The sequence below is a fragment of the Polypterus senegalus genome, chromosome 10 (assembly GCF_016835505.1).
Source record: "Polypterus senegalus isolate Bchr_013 chromosome 10, ASM1683550v1, whole genome shotgun sequence".
Classification (NCBI taxonomy): Eukaryota; Metazoa; Chordata; class Cladistia; order Polypteriformes; family Polypteridae; genus Polypterus; species Polypterus senegalus.
The window spans coordinates 88,131,688-88,154,304 of NC_053163.1; the positions used below are offsets into that span (position 1 = coordinate 88,131,688).

The 22,617-nt window shown below is 35.4% G+C and overlaps 1 protein-coding gene across 2 annotated transcripts in view; it reads right to left on the bottom strand.

The window, feature by feature from the left end:
• Positions 1–1,545: 1,545 nt before the first annotated feature.
• The window catches only part of rab41 (RAB41, member RAS oncogene family), a 37,814-nt gene continuing 16,742 nt past the window's right edge, over positions 1,546–22,617 (bottom strand). Inside the window, exons 3-8 of one of the 2 annotated variants that reach the window (XM_039766139.1) lie at positions 18,975–19,028; positions 16,209–16,314; positions 15,811–15,922; positions 8,798–8,891; positions 7,282–7,348; positions 1,546–1,976 (exon numbers count right to left, since the gene is read on the bottom strand). In XM_039766139.1, the coding sequence (XP_039622073.1) occupies positions 1,912–1,976; positions 7,282–7,348; positions 8,798–8,891; positions 15,811–15,922; positions 16,209–16,314; positions 18,975–19,028 (498 nt within the window). In that variant the 3' untranslated portion in view covers positions 1,546–1,911. Of the gene's footprint in view, positions 1,977–7,281; positions 7,349–8,797; positions 8,892–9,540; positions 9,635–15,810; positions 15,923–16,208; positions 16,315–18,974; positions 19,029–22,617 lie in introns of those variants that run through there. The other variant, XR_005635292.1, reaches the window with a different exon arrangement.

Below are 22,617 nucleotides of genomic sequence, written 5' to 3' on the forward strand. Positions count from 1 at the left end.
CACAAAGTCAAACAGAGAACCACAGTAGGACCTGGGCTCTAGTATCAGACCAGTGAGAGAAGGGACGTGGTTAAGATCGGACTACGCACTATGAGGTATATCGCTGAACGCTGAATCAAAAAGAAGCACTTTTTGTTTGTTTCTCTATTTAACTGTATCTCTGATTTTGTGTCAAGCACTTTGCAGATCCTATGGCATATTGGGTTTTAGTACAGTATTAACAAGAAAGGCACCCTTTTTCAAGCCAATTTGTTTGAACATATGGGACAAGGGAGAAGGGTACCACTGCAGAATAAACCAACCTCCCAGTCCGTACTTTTTGTCTCTTCCAACATCTAACATTATAAATACAAGAACGTGAGGATCTTAAAACGGCCAATACCAGGTTTTGTTTTCTGTCAACCAAGCCTGAAGATGTACATTTCACAGAGCCATATGTACATCAGTTTCCAAGAAGAAAATATTAACCGGCTTGAGGGCTCTCGATTTGTGGTGGTTACACATTACTAACATTAACTACCAGAAGGGATCACTTTTCAAATTAGGTTCAACGTTTCATTCATTTACTTAAAAAAAAAAAAACAAAAAAAAAACTGAACAATTATAGTGCAATAAATGGAGGCAGTGATCGGGCTGCAGAGGAGTAGCACGGCTGCAAGGCAGAACTACAGCCAGCAAGCAAAAACACACAGCATTCAGAGACAAGTTAATGCTCTCCACACCTGTCTCCCTTTCAAATCATAAACTTCAATTTATAAACCATGTTGAATTAAACCGTGCTGAACCACTAAATCCTTAAAGTCATCACTTGTAATAAAAAAATAAAAAATAAATTTGGAGGAGTCATGATTTTGTCGTGGTAGCATATTTTAAATGTATTCATGTATTGTAGCATATGAACTCTCTGGATATATTTGCAGGTTTTCTTAAAATGTACACTAAGGTGCAGTTGAATGACATTCATTTATTGACAGTACATTTACTTTTTGTTTTTATGCAATACATTATTTAAGATTCTTTTTGCTTGCTTAAGATTAAACAATTTTTCTCCAGTGTCAAAACATGTTTTAAATTATGACCTTTTTTGTGCAATCTCTGTAAGACAAGCCAAGCCACTAAAATTCTTTGGCAAAAACATAAATTCTACAAATAGGGGGAAAAAATAAAATAAAACAAAGAGCACATGCACAAATAAAAATTACTGGTCTCAAAAATGAAAGACAGTTTGTACAAATAAATATAATGTTAAATGGAACTGAGAGCACACTGACATATCCAAATTAACCTGTAATTCACAAAAGCGTTTTATTTGTTACATAATGCTTTACATGAATACACTTGTTTAGGTGGCAGGATAAAGAAAGCTATGCTACACCCATGTTCGTTCACATCTCGTGATCCGGAGAGTACAAATTTAGGTAATGGGTACAAGAGGCAGCTGCTCCTTTGTGCGAAAACACACACATACAACACTCATACGTACATACATAAGTGAAAAAAAACCAAAAACATAAAAACTACTTCCTCCACAATAGCAGCAGTGGCTTTTTTTTTTTAAACATTCACAATTTTTATTAGTTCATTATTTAACAATGACAAGAGTGTAACACCATTTCTGCTTCAAAAAAGTGCAAAAACCGAAGAAGTGGGAGAAGCTATCTCAGTCTGCAATCCTAAATATGCCATGCATTCAGAATAGATGACATTTGAACTTTTCTGTATTTAACTTATCCAGTGTTTTATTAGTTTGTTTTTTTTTTTTTTTAAATATAAGTACAGAGTATTAACACATCCACACGGTTAATCCAGATAGTCACTGAGCCGAGGGAAGTAGATTCTTTAGCCAATGGCATTGATGTGGTTGGTGCAAGTGGCCAGTGGTAGAAGAGCTGTTGAAAAAATGGCTTTAGATTAGCAGGAGCAACTGCTTTCAGTGACTGGCTGTTCAGGTGGCTTCTCCAGTTTAATATCAATCACTGAGGCAGCTAGTTAAGGATCACTTAAATCTGAAAGACATATTCTACTTGGTGGAGGATATTAAAATGCACTGTAACAATCAATCCTGAACATCCCAACACCACCATTTTTTTTGTTTTTAGTGCGGTATTCTCTCCAGATACCAAGCCTTTATATTGTAATTACATCAATTCACAAACTAGCAGGGCAGAAACACACAAGGATACCTTTTATAGTATTGAGTAACTTTATTACCTCTCCACCCTGAGTAAACTCTTTTCAGCTGTAATTTGTTTTAAATATTATGCAACTTAAAATAATACACTTTACTGCAGGAGTTATTTGTCCGCACACAGCAAGGGCAGTGTGCCGGCGCAAAAGTAAAAGCAAGGCGAAAAGGTTTCAGAACTGGTCTACCATCCATTATAATTACAAATGTTCGATCGCTGTTGAATAAAATGGATGTACTGTATGCGCTTATAGGCAGCCATGGAGCATACAAATATAGAGGCATATTGTGCTTTACAAAGAGCTGCCTTAACCCAGACATACCTGACACTGTTTTAATGCTGGATGGATTTCATCTTATTCAAGCAGACATAGACCCAGTGTGGTGTGTCGGGAAACAAAAAAAAAAAAAACAGAAGGGGGTCAGGTCATCTATGTGAACACAGAATGGTGTAAAAGGGAGCATGTCACAGTTAAACCTACAGATTGTAACTCACACACTGAAATGCTGGCTGTCAGAATTCATCCAAGTTAGTTGCCCAGGGAGGTAAATCAGTACTCATGTTGCAATCGTGTACTATGAAAGTTTTCAGAGTCACCATTTGTAACATTACATCTACTAGCTTTATTTCTTTTTTTACTACTAGTACCATACAGTATAAATGGCAGATATAAAACACCAGTATTCATTACAATCGTTTATGCTGTATATATACTTTTTACAGTTAGAATGTAAACTGGTTAAATAACCTGCTTGGAGTTACACAAAGGATTAGAGGTACTGATTACACTGGCAAAATTGTGGTTTAAAAAGTCCATTCTCTTAGCTATTGTACAGTTTACATAGTAAAGGTGAGCAGTCACAACTCAGTAAATTCTAGTGATAGATTCCATAACTGGTAACTATCAAATTAAGGGCACTCACCTGAAAATCGCCACTTAGCTATTTCACATAGCACTTAAATACATCATCAATTGTACAGAATCATTCCAAAATATTTTTTGAGCTTAGTTAACCACCATTTTTGACCCGCAGATCTAATACACTGGGTTAAAATCCTGGCCTGGAGATAGCAAGATCTTCCCTGCTCTAATAGGTTTTCCTCTGGGGTATGCTGCATGTGTTAGGTTTACAGCCAACACTAAATCTCACAATTATGTCTCCATTTTTTTTGTCTGACATTGCATGATGCTCTGCCCCTTGCACGCTTCGCTCGCCAACCCCTGGCTCTGATGCTCGTGTAAGCGGAGGCGGATGTACAATTTAAACAGATTGTTATTTACGTGATGAATTCTTACATATACATAATAGAACTACCTATTTTACATTACAGCAAGTAATTAACCATAGTAAAACGTAATAAATTGAAAGAAAATTATGTTTCATGTTGCGTTAGAGGTATTCGTTGTGTTAAAGGTATTCATTCTGTTTGGCTTTGAAATTAACACACAAATATTTTTTTAAACTTACACTTTTACTGTAAAACTTCAGTAAAAACAATGCTTGGAATTAACTTTTCTTCAATATCGCATTGAATTTTGATTCCGTGTTTGGACTTGCATCGTGACAACGCAACGTATAACTGCCCGTGAGTAAATATCACTTCTTTCTCTCTAATAAATAAACCGACTTTTTTGAATGTTTGTCTCTGTGATTTGTTAATTGTCATAGCAAAAGCTATTCTAAAGGGAAACTGTAAACATTTTAATACGAATGGCATCTCAAGATCTCCTTTGGTGTCTAATGTTATCCGTGGAATATTTACCACATTACCTTTCTTGTCGCCTGTTAAAATTTTACGCTAGAATTGTTGACCAATTTTCAACACAACTAATCTTGTCCAATTGCATAGCCCATCACTCATACAGTTGTGCTTCAAAGTTTGTGAACCCTTTAAAATTTTCTATTTCTGCATAAATATGACCTAAAATATCATCAGATTTTCACTCAAGTCCTGAAAGTAGATAAAGAGAAACCAGTTAAACAAATGAGATGAAAATCTTATTCTTGGTCATTTATTTATTAAGGAAATGAATCGAATATTACAGATTTGTTTGTGGCAAAAGTATGTGAACCTTTGCTTTCAGTATCTGGTGTGACCCCCCGTTGCAGCAATAACTGCAACTAAACGTTTCCGGTAACTATTGATCATTCCTGCACACCGGCTTGGAGGAATTTTAGCCCATTCCTCCGTACAGAACAGCTTCAACTCTGGGATGTTGGTGGGTTTCCTCACATTAACTGCTCGCTTCAGGTCCTTCCACAACATTTCCATTGGATTAAGGTCAGGACATTGACTTGGCCATTCCAAAACATTAACTTTATTCTTCTTTAACCATTCTTTGGTAGAACGACTTGTGTGCTTAGAGTCATCTTGTTGCATGATCCACCTAGTCTTGAGATTCAGTTTATGGATAGATGTCCTGACATTTTCCTTTAGAATTCTCTGATATAATTCTGAATTCATTGTTCCATCAATGAAGGCAAGCCGTTCTGGCCCAGATGCAGCAAAACAGGCCCAAACCATGATACTACCACCACCATGTTTCACAGATGGGATAAGGTTCTTATGCTGGAATGCAGTGTTTTCCTTTCTCCAAACAAAACACTTTTCATTTAAACCAAAAAGCTCTATTTTGGTCTCATCTGTCCACAAAACATTCTTCCGATCGCCTTCTGGTTTGTCCATGTGATTTTTAGCAAACTGCAGATAAGCAGCAATGTTTTTTTTGGAGAGCAGTGGCTTTCTCCTTGCAACCCTGCCATGCACACCATTGTTGTTCAGTGTTCTCCTGATGGTGGACTCATGAACATGAACATTAGCCAATGTGAGAGAGGCCTTCAGTTGCTTAGAAGTTACCCTGGGGCCCTTTGTGACCTCGCAAACTATTACACGCCTTGCTCTTGGAGTGATCTTTGTTGGTCGACCACTCCTGGGGAGGGTAATAATGGTCTTGAATTTCCTCCATTTGTACACAATCTGTCTGACTGTGGATTGGTGGATTCCAAACTCTTTAGAGATGGTTTGGTAACCTTTTCCAGTCTGATGAGCATCAACAACTCTTTTTCTGAGGTCCTCAGAAATCTCCTTTGTTCGTGCCATGATACACTTCCATGAACATGTGAATTTGTGAAGAGCAGACTTCGATAGATCCCTGTTCTTTAAATAACACAGGGTGCCCACTCACACCTGATTGTCATCCCATTGATTGAAAACACCTGACTCTAATTTCACCATCAAACTAACTGCTAATCCTAGAGGTTCACATACTTTTGCCACTCACAAATATGTAATATTCGATCATTTTCCTCAATAAATAAATGACCAAGTATAATATTTTTGTCTCATTTGTTTAACTGGTTTCTTTTTATCTACTTTTAGGACTTAAGTGAAAATCTGATGATGTTTTAGGTCATATTTATGCAGAAATATAGAAAATTCTAAATTACGCAATAACATTACGATACATCCTTCTTTCAACAGTAATTCGGCCAGTGAAAGACCGGACAGTGTTAACCGTTGTAGATATTCTACAGGATATTGTAAGTTAATGTTTTAATCTTCCGCAACATCACCACCAACTTTTTCAGCATAGTCTTTTGATGCGTATTTAACCTAATTTGCCCTGTAACCGATCGACAATTTTCACATTAATTCGTTTGACTTAATCGTTTCTCGGTGCTAGGATTGCCCGTGTACTTATTTCTTATGTTGATAACCCTGCAGGATAAAATTCTTCAATAAGATTTGGAAATAATAAGTCTTCTTTAATTGGCAACTTAAAGTGAGGAAAACATGAAAATTTAAAAGAGCTGAGAGTGCAAGAACTGTGTCTGACAAAAGCATTCACACAAATGAGACGTGACAGAACCATGGCCGTGGGCCATGAACCGGAAATGGTTGACAGGAGGGCGGGGACCCCTCTACCAATCTGAAAAAAATTCTTGGCAATAGTCTTGTCTCAAGATTTTCTTTTATAATAGAGAGATATTATTTAAGCATTCAAACTCTGTCTTAATTAGTTATAAGAAATTGGATGTCCTGTTCAAACTAAATAAGTTACCACAATATGTTTGGTTCCTGGCATAATCATTGGTTTGGATAGAACAAAACTGATTTTATTAAATAAACTAGTAAAATACATACCAGCTTTCAGTGTGAATGATATTTACAGCATGGTGCTCTTCTTGGAACTGTGGATTTGTTGAAACCAGATAGAATATAAATTTGTATGCTGTTATAAATGTACCCTGAAAATGTACATGGTGGTACAGAAAAAGAAGCCCTACTCACAGTAAAACGCCCTGCTCAGATTTCAGCAGCAGCAAATGTAGTTGGGTGAATCTAGCAGGAAGTCCCCTTGCACATTTTGTTTAGGTTTGTCATCTGTGTGCATGCTGAAGAGAAGACACGCTATATTTATTGGAGTAGCATATTTTGAATGTAGAGACATGCAAGGTACCTGTGGATTTACCCCATTGCTCTACTGTTATGTGAACATTGCACTGAAACCAAAGGACCTCTTCAGTCTGTACCCCAGAGCTTGTCACTGATATTGTGTGTCTTATGAAAAGAAGTTTCCATAAATTGACATGGAGATGACCACAACAGATAGATATGTAAAGAAGATCATGTCAATGTGGACTCCATGACTTATGGCATTCTTTTTTTTCCCCCCATGCATCTACTAATGTTTACCACTGCAAAAAATAATACACCATTCATAGCAGGTAGATCTCTGCCACAGAATTAACAGAGTCATTGCTATGAAAAAGTTGGTATCAGTACTGCTTGCTCATTAAATACATAACAATTATATGTTGATCTAGTCAAGAATCACATTTTACATACTTAAGCCAAACATTATTAGAATATGCAAGATGCATATAAAAGGAAAAGGCAGCTCTTTTCCCAATAAGCAAAAAAACAGTACAATGCTTTAGCCAAACAAAAGCACCACAATGTATTTAAGTCACCAGTCACATTAAAAAGGAAAGCTTTATGTACACATAATTGAAAAATTTAAAAAGAGAAGATGGAGAAAAGTAACATCTCTTAGAATTTAATATATTTATTAAATAATCATAAAGGATACTATCCTCTTTACTTTTCTCAGGCGTGCTGTCCATTCCTGGCAGTGCAGCAGCTACACGGCGGAACAGCTGATTTAAAATTAAAAAAAAAAAAGTCAACATTTTGAACAGTTACCTTATCATCATAAAACAAAAAAAGGAAGACGCATAAGTTTAAAAAAAAAAAAAAAATCATTCATTGCAAAAGCTAAACTGGAGGACTTTGCAAATCACTGTACAAGTATTGAAATTCGTATCCATCCAACTTCACAGAAATACAATCAACAAAACAGAAGAGCAAAGAAAGTGATGAAAAGGCAAATGAAATGTGAACACAGATGGTCTCACTACAAGAAAATAATGAATAAGCTCATCTGTAGCAAGAAACCATTAAATTCAGGAATGCGTCTCTGTAAAATAAACCTCCAACTTCTCCAACACTCAACTTTAATTTAGGAAGCAGTAGTACTACCTGGTCTGAGGCACAGATCCATGTAAGCATGTGTAAAGCAGTGGTGTATTTCCCAATCTTGTAGTCAAGATGGGATAAAGGAATCGTTTATGGTGCCTAAGAATGTTATCATAAAAGCAGCCAACAATTATAGTACTAGCAGATGCTCAAACACAACTGTTAGACCCATTTATTTTAAACCTAACTGAAAACTGAACTAAGTCCATATGATAAGCTGCCCCTAAAGTATGCTGCATGTAGTGAACTAAATATCTGATTGCTTGTAATTAATGATACAATATGTTTAATTACCAGCAAGAAATCTGGTACACAATTGATTATAAGCAGCATGTACAGAGCTAGATGCATATCAGATGCATGCACAAGGGTGTGAGATCAACTTGGCTTGATTCCATCTTGCTTATATGTTGCTTGCTGAAATTTGTATGATTGATTTAAAAAGAAACACAAATTGCAATGGGAGGTTGAATTTTAAGAAAGCACAGATTAAAACAAGATGAATAGCTCATCCAAATTTGACATGTGTTGTGAACAGATTTTCATGTGCCTCTCAACAGACTTGGAAGGATGCCACTCTCTTACCTTGACTTTCACAAATGTCTTTCACAGAACAGGTAACAATTTTGCACAAAAATGTAACTACAAGTTTGGAGCAATGGAAAAAAAAAAACACTTGACTGAAATACCTCCCCTGTCTTTTATGGATTATTGCTACTGATTTAGCCACTTGCTAATAATTTCTACCAGTAGGGTAATTTCTGTTTTTACTCTATGCTTGTATTGTCACCATTTTTGTTTGTGTTACATTGTAATCCCTTAGTTACCAAAGGTGACATACGGCATAAGATCAGGATAAATTATGCTTTTGTACATCTATTTTTTAGCAGCTACAGCCAAGCAAGATTGAGAGACTTGGTTATGGTCACACTACAAGTTGGACTGAACCAGCAACCTGGTGATTTAAAGCACAATTACCCAGCGACTAGAATAAATGGAAAATGATTGCAGGATGGGTACAAAAATGAGAAGACACATTGAAGAAAAAAAGGTGGTAAGGAGAAGTCTACCTGCTTGACGTTATAGCCAGTCTTTGCACTGGTCTCAATGAACATGACACTCAATTCCTTAGCTTTCTGTTCACCTTCTTCTGTGGAGATTTGTCTGGTCCAGCAAGCACACAAATACAAAGACAAGAAGACACATTAAAAAAAAGAGATGTACAAAAGAAAAAGTTAGAACAAACAGGCATAAAACTAGTTACTTTTCTGTTTTTATCAATTATTTAATAGGATTCACTGATTTGTCCTAAAAACTACCATAGGATCCTCCTAAAGAGTTGAAGATGGGCACTTAATTCATCAATCTTCATTGGTGTCTAGCTATATTACAATTCAGAAATAACTGGTACAAGATCTTTTAACTGAATTTACCAATCACAGTAGTATTAGGTATTTTTTCAAGAATTACTTAACACTTCTTTTCTCTGTTATGTCTGAATACCATGTTTAGTATAATCCTACGGTTTATTGATTAAAAAAAAAGTCTTCTGTGCTGTAGCTATGTAGGTGGTGATGTTCATTTGTAAAATTCTAAATTATAGGGGGTCAAGACTGTGAATCTATATACAAAAAACTAATTTAAATTAAATTTTGGCATACACCTAATCAGTGAATTTCTATTGTATTGCACAAACATGACAGATAGGTGATTTGGGTTTGTCTTCATGGATAACTTTTCAAATTTGTTTTCTTCTTGATCTGGGTAAGAATACACATTGAAAGACACATTATTTCTGTTTAGAAACACCCACCTGCTTGATGTAATATCCTGATTTTTTGTGGGTCTCTATGCACATCACACTGAGCTCGCGGGCCTTCTGCTCCGCCTTCTCAATAGAAACCTGTCTATTACAATGGGGAGGAGGGAGCAAAATAATATCGATAATGACAATAAAACTTATGAGAAACAAAAATTTAAAAAATGTAAAAACAAATGCAAAAATGGGTGAAATTAAGCAAATTATCATTAAAATGAAAATTAAAAATTAACAAAAATGTAAAAAAGGCAAGGAGTCCTCGATTTAAGATATACATGGTTCATTTTCACAATTCTAAATCCACTGTGCAGAAGTCAAGTAGGCTGAAAGGTCAGTCTCCATTAAATAAGGCCGGAGCTCTCCTGACAGGGTCACTTGTGAGAGTCTGGGGAGGTGGGGTGTTTCTATTATAAATTTAAATGGTCAATTTTTAGTATTTTGTATACAGTACTTAAATTAAAAACAGAAGAAAAATACAACCGACTTTAGTCACAAATTTTCATTTGTAGATGATATTTCAATTTTATTTACGCTATATGTGCATTCCCTTGCAGCAGCATCCCTTTTCATAAGCAGGCACGACTTTTCTGAAGTATTTAAACTTAGAAATCAAGTGCTTTTGGACCACAAAAAAAAAAAACTCAACTATGACATTCATTTATGTGTATTTATTTTAAACAACAGCAATGCCAAAAAGTTATCCTAGCACCTTGCTTGGTAATTTTAGTTTTGCAAAAGAAACCAAACTGAAGAACTGTCTGCTGCTATAAATGTTACATCAGCAAAGGCTGTGGGCTCTGGCTTTCATGGGAATATTTTAGGGGCTTCTGACCTGCCAGTATCTAAAAAACCTTGTAAACATCACAAAGGATGAGACTGCTGCTGTGCCCTCAGTCTGCATAAATTTAATAGTTTAATAATAATAATGATAATAATAATTTTTTACATTTATATAGTGCTTTTCACACTACTCAGAGCGCTTGTATCATGTTACAAGACAGCATTGGGGAAGAATGAAAGCAGCGTAACTCATTGCTATACATTAAAAGAGCTGCTCTTCTGCACTCTGAAAAAGGTGAACAATAATGCACAGGATACACTTCAAAAGAAAAAAAATCATTGACAAGCACAAAAAAAGCCTATCAAGTAAAAGGGAAAATGAGATTTACGAGATGGCATAAAAGGAGTTTCTCCCAACAAATTAACACTAATTGGGTTCAAGAACCAAGGGTTTAATTTTGATCTGCTCTTACCTTCACAGTCTTTCTGCCCTACTCACTACATATGAGATGAATTCTACTGAATGTCAAATCATAATTCACATAATGGAGTAGGTACTAGCTATGAAAACATTGTTAATAGGCAATTATATTTTTTGCCTTTTTATTTTGAAATGTAATCACTAGAATGAAGGCATGAAACTGACAAATCTGAGTAAGCTATTAGGGACATAAACAGTAATATGTACAAGTAATAGACCACACCACTTGAACCTGATAAAAACAGAAAAAAGTCACATTTTGCCACATACTTTTCATTTGGGAGCTTTGAAAACATTGTGTTATGAAATGATGCATGCATTTTCATAAACAATCACAGGAAAAAAAATCTGGTGCAAGAGCTCAAATCCCAAATGTTGCAAAAGGTGGCAGAAGACTTGTTTGACATTGATACAAGCTTGAAGCCATATATGAGTGGGAGTGCCTGTGTTTCATGACAGTGACTGCAGTGTATGTCACTGCTGCTGTGTATCAGGAGATTGTTCCACTTGTTTCTGCTTTTCAGAAGACTGGCAGAGTATGAGAAGCCTCATTTACTGCCGTTTATACATGAGCAAGGTCGAAAGTGTCCAGGGGTGGCCTTGAAAACTGGAAATATCTACAAAGATTCCCTCTTAGGCTAAGTGACTTGAAATTAAATGAAGAATTTTAATATGAACAAGTGTAATACAAATATAAATTGCACAGGAAAACACTTTGTGGCAAGGATACGTATTAAAACAGGAACAGCAAGTATAAGGCTTGCTTCAGAAACATCATTTTCATTGACAGAAAAAAAGTCAAAGAGCAAATTTAACAAAACTCCATCAACTACAATAGCTATATATTCCACTATACATTCCAACCATCTATCATTGTGAATCTCCTTAATACTACTACAGGGATGATCTAGAACCTATCCCTATCACCATTCTTTGCAAAGGAGAAATCAACCCTATGTGGGCCATGTGCACATCTTTGGGGTGTGGGAAGGAAACACATCCAGACAAACAAAGGAAGAAAATGCAAACTATCTCCACAAAACTGAAATGCCATAAAGTCAAGGACTTCCATAATAAGGAAAAAAATAAAGAAAAAAAAAGCAAAACAAAACAATACTAAAGTTGCAAATGAAAAACGGTGCTAAATGGAGATGAAGTCTGAAGGAAACTTAATGTCTACCAAACCATTTGAGCGAGGGAAAAAAAAGGACCTTGCTATCTAAAATATGCGGTTAATGTTTTGTGTGCTTTCGGGTACAGTGCTGTAAAAACCAGTATACCATTCCCTGATATATATTTTTTTAATTTTGTATTACTGCATATTTTTCTTTGTGGAAGTAATCACACCTTCATCCAGACTTATATTAGATAAATGACCTTGAACCACTCATACAGAGGCAATTTAGAATTATCAATTAATCTAACATGCACTTGTTTGGGAATGTGGACTGACCAAACAAGGAACACAAAACTTTGAAGCGTAATGTATTTTTTTCCATTAACAGGGGGGACATGTGTGTCATTAGCACAAATCACCCCTTGTCCTGAATTTGGAGTATAGGTATTATCCTTTGAGAAATTGTATTTAATTTTGAGTGTGTTTTCTTCAAAAGCATGTACTAGTAAATCAGCCAAAAAAGTTGCAAAATCTGTATACATCTTCATTTTTCACAAAAGTTTGTTTGTAATTTTTTGCTTTCTTTACATTTATTTTATTGAAAAAACCTACAGTAATTGAGAGATGCCTTGTGACAAGTTTTACATTAATATAAGAATACAAGAAAAATAATATAGACAAAAATAAATGTAAATAAAATCAAATCCTTCTAAATCATTCATGTATCAATTTTGTAGGCCTGCCTGTCCAATGCAGGGCTGTGGGGAAGCTGAAGCCTATTCCCCTTAATAATTGAACTCTGCATTTATTGAAGTGACTTACTCACTGCCTGCTTGATGCTGTATATCAGTGGCTTAAATGAAAAGCTCAACATTTGAAGTTATTTCTTCAAAAACATGGTATATATACATATTTGCCACATGAAAATGTGTTCTAAAGATACACAAGGTTAAAATAAATATATATATACTAGTGTTTTACAAAGGAGCGGAAAGTAAAGTTTAAAAACATACCGAATATATCCAAAAATGTCAAAAGTTTCAATAGAAGAAAACATGCCTTGTGTGTTCCCAACGCATATCTGGGACAACAAGAGGCATTTGGATATAATCATTTTATCATATATGCCTGGTACTATTTCTCTTGAGGCAAGGATGCATTTTCCGTCTGCTTGTGTGATAGCAATGGCCTTTGTTGCAGAGGTTCTCACATAAATAAGAAAGTAAATCAAAACAGCACCAAGCCTTTGACAGGAAAATCTTACTGTAATTTGATCTTTTGGAAGGAAACCACACCCTTTGGGATAAAAAGTTATTGCAGAGCAGGAATAACACTGAGGGAGTGCGCAACGGTGGTTTTCTTTAAAAACAGCTGAATCTCATTTTTGTTCAAAAATGACATGTATATATACTTTTACAATGTGCCCATAATCTCAAGATGTAATGTAAACCAATGGTCAATAACTTTCTTGGCTTGAAAAAGTACATATTCAGTAAGTTTTTAAACTTTTATTTTTTGGTTGCCCTCTATACCCTATAGCCTCCAATATAAAATGCCAGGGCGTGCAAGATATTTTTTTAAATTTATAGAAGATGACTAATTTTAGGACACAATTTTGTGTGGCAAATGCATATATACACCATGAATGTAAAGAAATAAATGTGACTTGAATAATGCCAAACTTATCCTTTAATTTCTTCTTTGCACATACTCTCTTCATCACAAAGGCAAATTTCCTTCAGGCTTTGTTTCACGGTACTTCTTAGGAACTTTAACATTGATGTGTATTCAGATGTTTTTGTTTGCCCAACAATGCCAATTTAGCCAAAAAGGCCAGCTGAGGGCAGACAGTGTGTTAAGAGATGGGGATTGACAACATTTTGATAAATTTTAATTCAGCACCAGTGTTATCTTTTTAAATTCAAGTAACTAATAATTCTCTCCATTTCGATGTTTCAAAATGAAGACATTCAATTACAGAAGACAGTCATTATCCAACCCACTATATCCTATCACAGGGTCATGGGGGTCTGCTGGAGCCAATCCCTGCCAGTACAGGGCACAAGGCAGGAATAAATCCCAGATAGGCCGTCAGCCCACTGCAGATTACAGAAGACAGTTCTAAGGCAACTCAGGAACATTTTAACCGTTTGCTAACTGCATTCTTGTTACTGCCAGAATAAGCTGCCAGCAATAATTGTAATTACAAATGTCTTGTAGCTAGTACTATGAAGGAGTTTTACTTATCCTCCTTATAACCCTATTTCACCATGGTGACATTTGTTGATTTTTTTTATTTCAGGTTCTGCCATAACGTAACAATATGATTAATGCCCGTGAAGTTTGAAATAATTTTAAAGATCAGGAATAGTTATGTCAACTAATCAGATTTAGATGAACCTATACACTCCAGAATACTGTCTTCAAGCTGTGCTTCAGCTTGCAAATAGACAACTTGACATTCTCCTGAAGGACCACCTCATACAAAGTAAAATTTATGGTTTCTCAATTATATCAGGTCTTGCATTACTATCTTCATGCTAAACAACATATCTGAGGTTTTTTAATCTGGAATGCATTTTGTTAGCATTTCTGTAAATATGTAGGGGGCATTCCAGACAGAAAGTTCAATTTTTATCTCAAGACAGAAAATGTTTCTAGAACTCTTCAAGATAAGCTGAATGCATTTTAGTAGATTTGAAGATAGTCTATGTGTTCTAATTCATGAGCAGTAGTTTTGGCTGTACTATGGACCTCATTCTTGCTCACTGTCTTTTTGATACTGCACTCATTAAACTGAGCCGAGCATAAAAACTATCAGAAATATACTCCCTGGGTTTTCTGGAGAATTGACAGCTTTAGTGTTGTGGAAGAAAGAAAAGTTATTCAGTAATAAAACAAAGTGATCTGAAATCTGACTCAGAATACATTTAATTGAATTTAGGTAAACAGTGAAGGTTTTTAATCATTTTCATATGACTGGATTTGATTACAAGAAAGAAAGAGAGAGAAAGAAAGAAGGTCTTTTCTCTCTTATATGCACTCATATGTACTATTACAGCTTGTAAAATGATGTAGCCAGATTTAGTATGCAATTATGCAAAAAACGAAACAGGGACTTTTTTCCAGCAAGATACACATTTTGGTTCTAGACCACTATTTTACATACCCTAGAAAAGCAATTAAGTTGCATTAAGCACTACTATCGAACTGTATAGATATATAAGTGGTTATAGTTCACATACATGTGCTCTCTTTTTATTAAGAACAGCGAATTGCCTTATACAATGTGTACAACTCATTATTAATGCATATGCGAAATAAAAAAGGGGTTATTTTTATACTAATAAAACTAATTAACTTGTGTTATATATTTTCATTTTTATTAAAAACTACTTAAAAAATGAAAGAAGCTCACATGCCACTGTTTTCAAGACATTACGTGTCTTTAAATAATGTATAAAGAAAGCCCTTCCCCAAGTTTTCTAACTCAAATCTGAAAAAGTGACTACATCCTTTATACTTCATACTAATGAATGAAGCTATTTCAAAGCCTCAGCAGAAGGTAGTATCAATGAACCCGTATAAGAAGGTGAAATTCCCATAACAATGCCAAATTTTCCCGCAATTATCCATTAGCAAGGTTCCTTAATCTTATCCACAATGCCACAAAGTGCAATGAATGACCAGTATTTAAGAAAATAAACAGTTTAAACCTGAGCCTGGAAATGTATAGAATACAAAACACAAAAGTGAACATTATTGAAATGTGAGGACATTGCTGTGGTTCAAAGACTGTACTATACCACAGATCTATACACATACCAGAAATAGCAAGTTAAGTTACCCTTAAACTTCAAAAGGTTCCAAAACATTAGCCTTATACCTTTTATCAGCCAGATCCGTCTTGTTTCCCACCAGCATTATGATGACATCTCCTCCTCTCTCCGTTCTGACATCATCAATCCACTTTGAAGTTTGGTTAAATGAGTTTGGGTCTAGAATTGCAAGTGTTTAATATCAAATTAGGCTTACACTTGAATTGAGATATTTTTTCATTGATTTATTGAAATATACTCCTCAAAATTGCAAATGACTGGATTAACTCTGAAGGCCACATTCAAAACTCTAAAATTGTGTACATATAGTAAAAATAGAAACCGGGAAAGGTATACCAACCCCTTTCATACAAGTCAATATTCAAAATTAACAGCAGACTAAAGTTTTTGTAAAGCAGTTAATTAAGTAAAGGAGTAAGAGGAAGTCCACAAAGCTGTTACTTACTGGTGATATCATACACCACAACTGCAATGGTAGAGTCACGAATATAGCTTGGAATGAGGCTGCGAAAACGCTCCTGACCTGCTGTGTCCCACAGTTGCAGTCGGACCTGAAAAATGTTATGATGAAAAACAGATGGAAAGGCAAAGGCAAAAAAGGTCAACCACAATACTATATTAAATAACAAGAGGATTCTTTGATACTCTGTATTAAACATGAAAGTATTTTTATTATTAGCTACTGCTTTAAATATATTTTCAGTTAAATTGTGTTTTTAATTTTTCAATTCAAACTTAGTATTATCAACAACAAATGCTTATGACTTAACCACTTAACAATAAATGCTACGAAATACAGGATAATTGTGAAAACAAATGTAAAACTGTACAATGTTACTAAAGTAGATACTACTTAAAGCAGTGAATTAGTAAAATTAAAAAGTCATATCAGCAGATCAATTCAAATTATTTAAAACTGCTTACACTACGTATAATTGCTGCTTGATCTGTATGAACATAAATTTGCTATATTTTAAAAACATTTCACACTAGACCGCTATACTGAGATGCTGACTTTAATGGCTAAACAAACGGAAGGAAAAAAAAATGAAAATAATTATTCTCAAGATTTTTAACTGCTGTTCTAATTCATATTATAAAACAAAATGACATATATATATATATACATATACACATACAGTATATATATATATACATATATATATTATATACACACACACATACAGTATATATACAGTTGTGCTTGAAAGTTTGTGAACCCTTTAGAATTTTCTATATTTCTGCATAAATATAACCTAAAACATCATCAGATTTTCACTCAAGTCCTAAAAGTAGATAAAGAGAAACCAGTTAAACAAATGAGACAAAATTATTATACTTGGCCATTTATTTATTGAGGAAAATGATCGAATATTACATATATATACTTTACTGTTATTTTGCAAATCATTACTCATTTTGAATTTGATGCCTGCAACACGTTCCAAAAAAGCTGGGACAGGGGCAGCAAAAAAACTGGGAAAGTTGAGGAATGTTCAAAAAACACCTGCTTTGAACATTCCACAGGTGAACAGGTCAATTGGAAACAGGTGTTTGTCATGATTGGGTATAAAAGGAGCATCCCCAAAAGGCTCAGTCGTTCACAAGCAAGGATGGGGTGAGGTTCACCACTTTGTGAACAACTGCATGGACAAATAGTCCAGCAGTTTAAGAACGTTTGTCAACGTACAATTGCAAGAAATCTAGGGATTTCATCATCTACTGTCCATAATATCATCAAAAGATTCAGGGAATCTGGAGAAATCTCTGCACGTAAGCGGCAAGGCCGAATACCAACACTGGATGGCCATGACCTTCGACCCCTCAGGTGGCACTGCATTAAAAAACGACATAATTCTGTAAACGATATTACCACGTGGGCTCAGGAATACTTCAGAAAACCATTGTCAGTAAACACAGATCGTCGCTACATCTACAAGTGCAAGTTAAAACTCTACCATGCAAAGCGAAAGCCATACTGTATATCAACAACACCCAGAAATGCCGCCGGCTTCTCTAGGCCCGAGCTCATCTGAGACAGACGGACGCAAAGTGGAAAAGTGTGCTGTGGTCTGATGAGTCCACATTTCAAATTATTTTCGGAAATCATGGACATCGTATCCTCCGGGCCAAAGAGGAAAAGGACCATCCGGATTGTTATCAGTGCAAAGTTCAAAAGCCAGCATCTGTGATGGTATGGGGGTGTGTTAGTGCCCATGGCATGGGTAACTTGCACATCTGTGAATGCACCATTAATGCTGAAAGGTACATACAGGTTTTGGAGCAACATATGCTGCCATCCAAGCAATGTCTTTTTCAGGGATGTCCCTCCTTATTTCAGCAGGACAATGCGAAGCCACATTCTGCATGTGTTACAACAGCATGGCTTCGTAGTGAGAGTGAGGGTACTAGACTGGCCTGCCTGCAGTCCAGACCTGTCTCCCACTGAAAATGTGTGGCGCATTATGAAGCGCAAAATACGACAACGGAGACCCCGGACTGTTGAGCAACTGATGTTGTACATCAAGCAAGAATGGGGAAGAATTCCACCTACACAGCTTCAACAATTAGTGTCCTCAGTTCCCAAACGCTTATTGAGTGTTGTTAAAAGGAAAGGTGATATAACACAGTGTAAAACATGCCCCTGTCCCAGCTTTTTTGGAACGTGTTGCAGGCATCAAATTCAAAATGAGTTAAGATATGCAAAACAACAATAAAGTTTATCAGTTTGAACATTCGATATCTTGTCTTTGTAGTGTATTCAATTGAATATATGTTGAAAAGGATTTGCAAATCATTGTATTCTGTTTTTATTTACGTTTTACACAACGTCTCAACTTCATTGGAATTGGGGTTGTGTATGTATATATATATATATATACCTCTTGCGAATATAAATGGACTTAATGATAGAAATTATACACCTGCATACAACCATTAATGTGAATTTCCTGTTACAACTGGAAAGGCTGAATTTTCCAGTCTTTTAAAGAGCAAAAACAAAAGACAATTTAAATCTTTTACAAAAGGCAAAATACATGTAAAAGGATTTTAATGTTGAAAGGTAGGAAATTCTTTCAAACTTTCAGCTTGATGTGTACATTTTTTCACAAGTCTGCCAAAGCGCATTGCTCAAGATTATATATAAAGATATCCTTTTCCTGTTGGCATCAAATATAAAACCAAAACATAAAAACAGAATATTACTTACTGTACGATCCTCTAAATACATTGTTTTTGACAGAAAATCAATTCCAATGGTTGCCTGAAAAAATAATGGATTACATTAGATTTTTATATATGAAGTGCAGGCAACTAGTGCCAATGAAACAAAATGTAGTTTTGCTTCTTTGCCAAACAAAACAGACATTTAAATTTTCTACCATTTGATTTTTCTATATGCATGAAAATATGTATTGATTTATTAGCATACTTGCAATAAATTTGCTAGGATCATATCTTAAAATTAGGTATAAATTATTAATTATTTAGGTATTTCACAGTGCACAGACCCAGTTTAGATTCATCAACTAGCTTAACACACACATCACTGAACAATGAAATACCCAAGAACTCTCTACACTAATATGTTAATAATATTCAGACCCCACACAGACAGTGCCTAGGCTGGAATTCAAACCCAGAACTCTGGAGCTGTGATAACAATATTGCTCTATCAATTCTGAAATAGAAAAAATTCACAAGCTTGTTAGGATTTGCTTTATGATGCTGGACATAATTTAAACACATATTAATAAAAAAAAGAAAATGTTTTTCAGTTAAAAGCATCAAAGCAGATTTTCATATAGACAATTACTGTACTATAAGGGTTAGGATTTCGTTAGTTTGACTTTGCTTATTACAGTGTAATTTACACGGCTCAATCCTAACTATTAAAAGTAGCTGCCAGGCTTGGCAACCAGGCAGCAACATTTGGATGTTGAAACTGAAAATATGGTTGCAATTTTTAACAGCCTACACTTAATAGTAATTAAGAAGCTATGAAAGTATATATCAGCCTTCTGCTATCTTAAAGCATTTCCATCTGAAGTGTTAGCACTTTACATGTCAGAATTTCATCCCTGTGCACACCCATTCCTTGTGTCACAATTGTTCAAAAATACCTTAATAGGTAAAACATGTCTTAATTAGCTATTGAGGTTTAAAGTGTGAGATGGTCATTTTCAAAACACTTATGTAAAGATGCTACGGAATACATCTTTCATTTACTTTATTTAAAGTGCACTGCATATTACTTCACCCTGTAATCAGTTTTAGAATCTTGATTTTATTTAAAACTGTGCACAAGTAGGTTGAATATCTGCTTAAACAAGCCTAAACTACCAGAGTTATATACTAATTAGCAAATGTCATATGAACAAAAATGTAACAATCCTCAGTACAAGTGTTTTAATTTAAAAGAGAAACACTTGTGTGTATGATCTCTACCTGCTCATCTTCTGTGTTGTTTTATTAGTTTTTCAAAAGTATTTAGCAGCATTTTTCTTACTTGTTCTTTTGTTAGGTTTCTAGAATCTCAAACCATGTATTTTGTATTCATATAAAAATAATTATGACTACTCAAATGGATCAACGTTATCAATGCATTTGAGATTTTAAAGATTTAATGATTTGGATTAGTTATCCAGACATCATTCCCTTTACATAATTAATTTTTTCCCTTTCAATTGTTTCTGAACATTGACACAAAAAAACCTCTCTGAGGGTACCTCCTATGGGTAAGGGTTGTATATTTTCTATTTATCATTAATATTCCTTTTGCCTATGTGAAGCATTTTAAAGAAAGTCCATTTCTTTGCTGTCTCCTCAGCATTTGTTAACTGACTGTGTGCAGAAGGTGCAGACCTATAAATACCTGGGCGTGCAGCTGGATAATAAATTGGACTGGACTGCCAATACTAATGCTCTGTGCAAGAGAGGACAGAGCCGACTATACTTCCTTAGAAGGCTGGCGTCCTTCAACATCTGCAATAAGATGCTGCAGATGTTCTATCAGATGGTACTGGCGAGTGCCCTGTTCTACACAGTGGTGTGCTGGAGGGGCAGTATAAAGAAGAAAGACGCCTCACACCTGGACAAACTGGTGAGGGAGGCAGGCTGTATTGTAGGCATGGAGCTGGACAGTTTGACATCCATGGCAGAACGATGGGCGCTGAGCAGGCTCCTGTCAATGATGGAGAATCCACTGCATCCACTAAACAGTATCATCTCCAGACAGAGGAGCAGCTTCAGCGACAGACTGCTGTCACTGTCCTGCTCCACTGACAGACTGAGGAGATCTTTCCTCCTCCACACTATGCGACTCTTATTGTCTGTTTTACCTGCATTTTTATCACTATCACTGCATTATTTAATATTGTTTTTGATCAGTATGCTGCTGCTGGAGTATGTGAATTTCCCCTTGAGATTAATAAAGTATCTATCTATCTGAAGATTTATAAAGTAGTGTCAAAAACAGTTCCTACAGAATGTATCATTTGCTGCCAGATTATAGATAGTGATGAATCAGAATAATGGTTGGATGGGTTATTGGGCTAAAAGAGAAGGTACACATAAAAACAATAAAGATATCATCTCCTTTCCTCACCTGGTGATTGCCCTTTAATGTAATGTTTGTTGTCTTCACACACCTCAAGCTCCCATAATATAGTCAATAATCCACTAGTTAACTGTGAATAACATAACTATGTACTACCTTTTCTGAATGGCTTTATGTTTCAGCTGCTTCATTTTTTACATGTTTTTGTGTGGGCAGGTGTTGTCACTGATTCAAAGTACAATCAGTGCTTGTTACCACTGCATATTTCTTTCTATAGCAAATTAAAAGAATCAGTATTACTGGTACTCAAGTTTCACCTCCTGTACACAGTGGCTGGATGCAAAGTACCCTTAGTGTCAGAAACCTGCTTTGGGAATTAATCTGCTCCTCGCTTTTTTTGTGCCTCTTTATTTAACTACAAAAAAGAATCTTCTAATATACCTTAATTAACATGCAAACTTCAAAATTAAGTCCATTAGTCAAAGGAATTTAAAATAAAGATGAGTTAAGTAGCAATATCACTGGCCAATCCATAAGTACTGCTACTGCACCTTCTCCTGTTATATTAAGTAAACAGGCTGCAGTAAAATACAGGTGATAAAACCACCTTTGCGAGCTCTACATGGCATGAGCATTTACATAGAATTGTTTTAATTACTTTGTTCATGTGCCAAAAAAGGTAAACCCTTTAAAGGGGAATAATTTATAAAAAAATAAATAAATAAAAAACTACATTGCACCTTGTCTGACACTAACAGAATCCAAGCAAACAGTACGCTAAGTACAATAGCAAAACACCAATCTGTGCAAAGTGCACATCAAACCTCTCAGCTAATACTGTCAAGACAGAAATTGCAATAATTAAATGAAATTCAGATTTGTAACTGAAAATTTGAGTAACTGTTTGTTTAATATACAACACCTTATTATGAAAAAAGGCAAGATACTGTGATGCTGCAGGTCGGCTCCACGCTACCAGGTCCAACTGGGAGCCTCTGAACCTGATGCCGTTGATAGACAGGACTCGGATGAGCCAGCAAACGAGGACACTCAAACATTCAAGCAAGGGAAAGGTGTAAAGTTGCTCAGTGCTTTATTAAACACAATTCAAAAATCAAAGTGTCCAAAAAGTGCAGTGTTCCAAATCCAGTAAATAAATAAATAATTCAAGCAAACAGTATCTATGTGGAGGTTAAAAGTCAGCCAAACAATCCATTAAAACAAGGTTAAAACGCAGCAGTAAACTGTTTTTAAAAACCTGAGCCTGGGTGCGCTCCTATAAAATGGCTGTTCC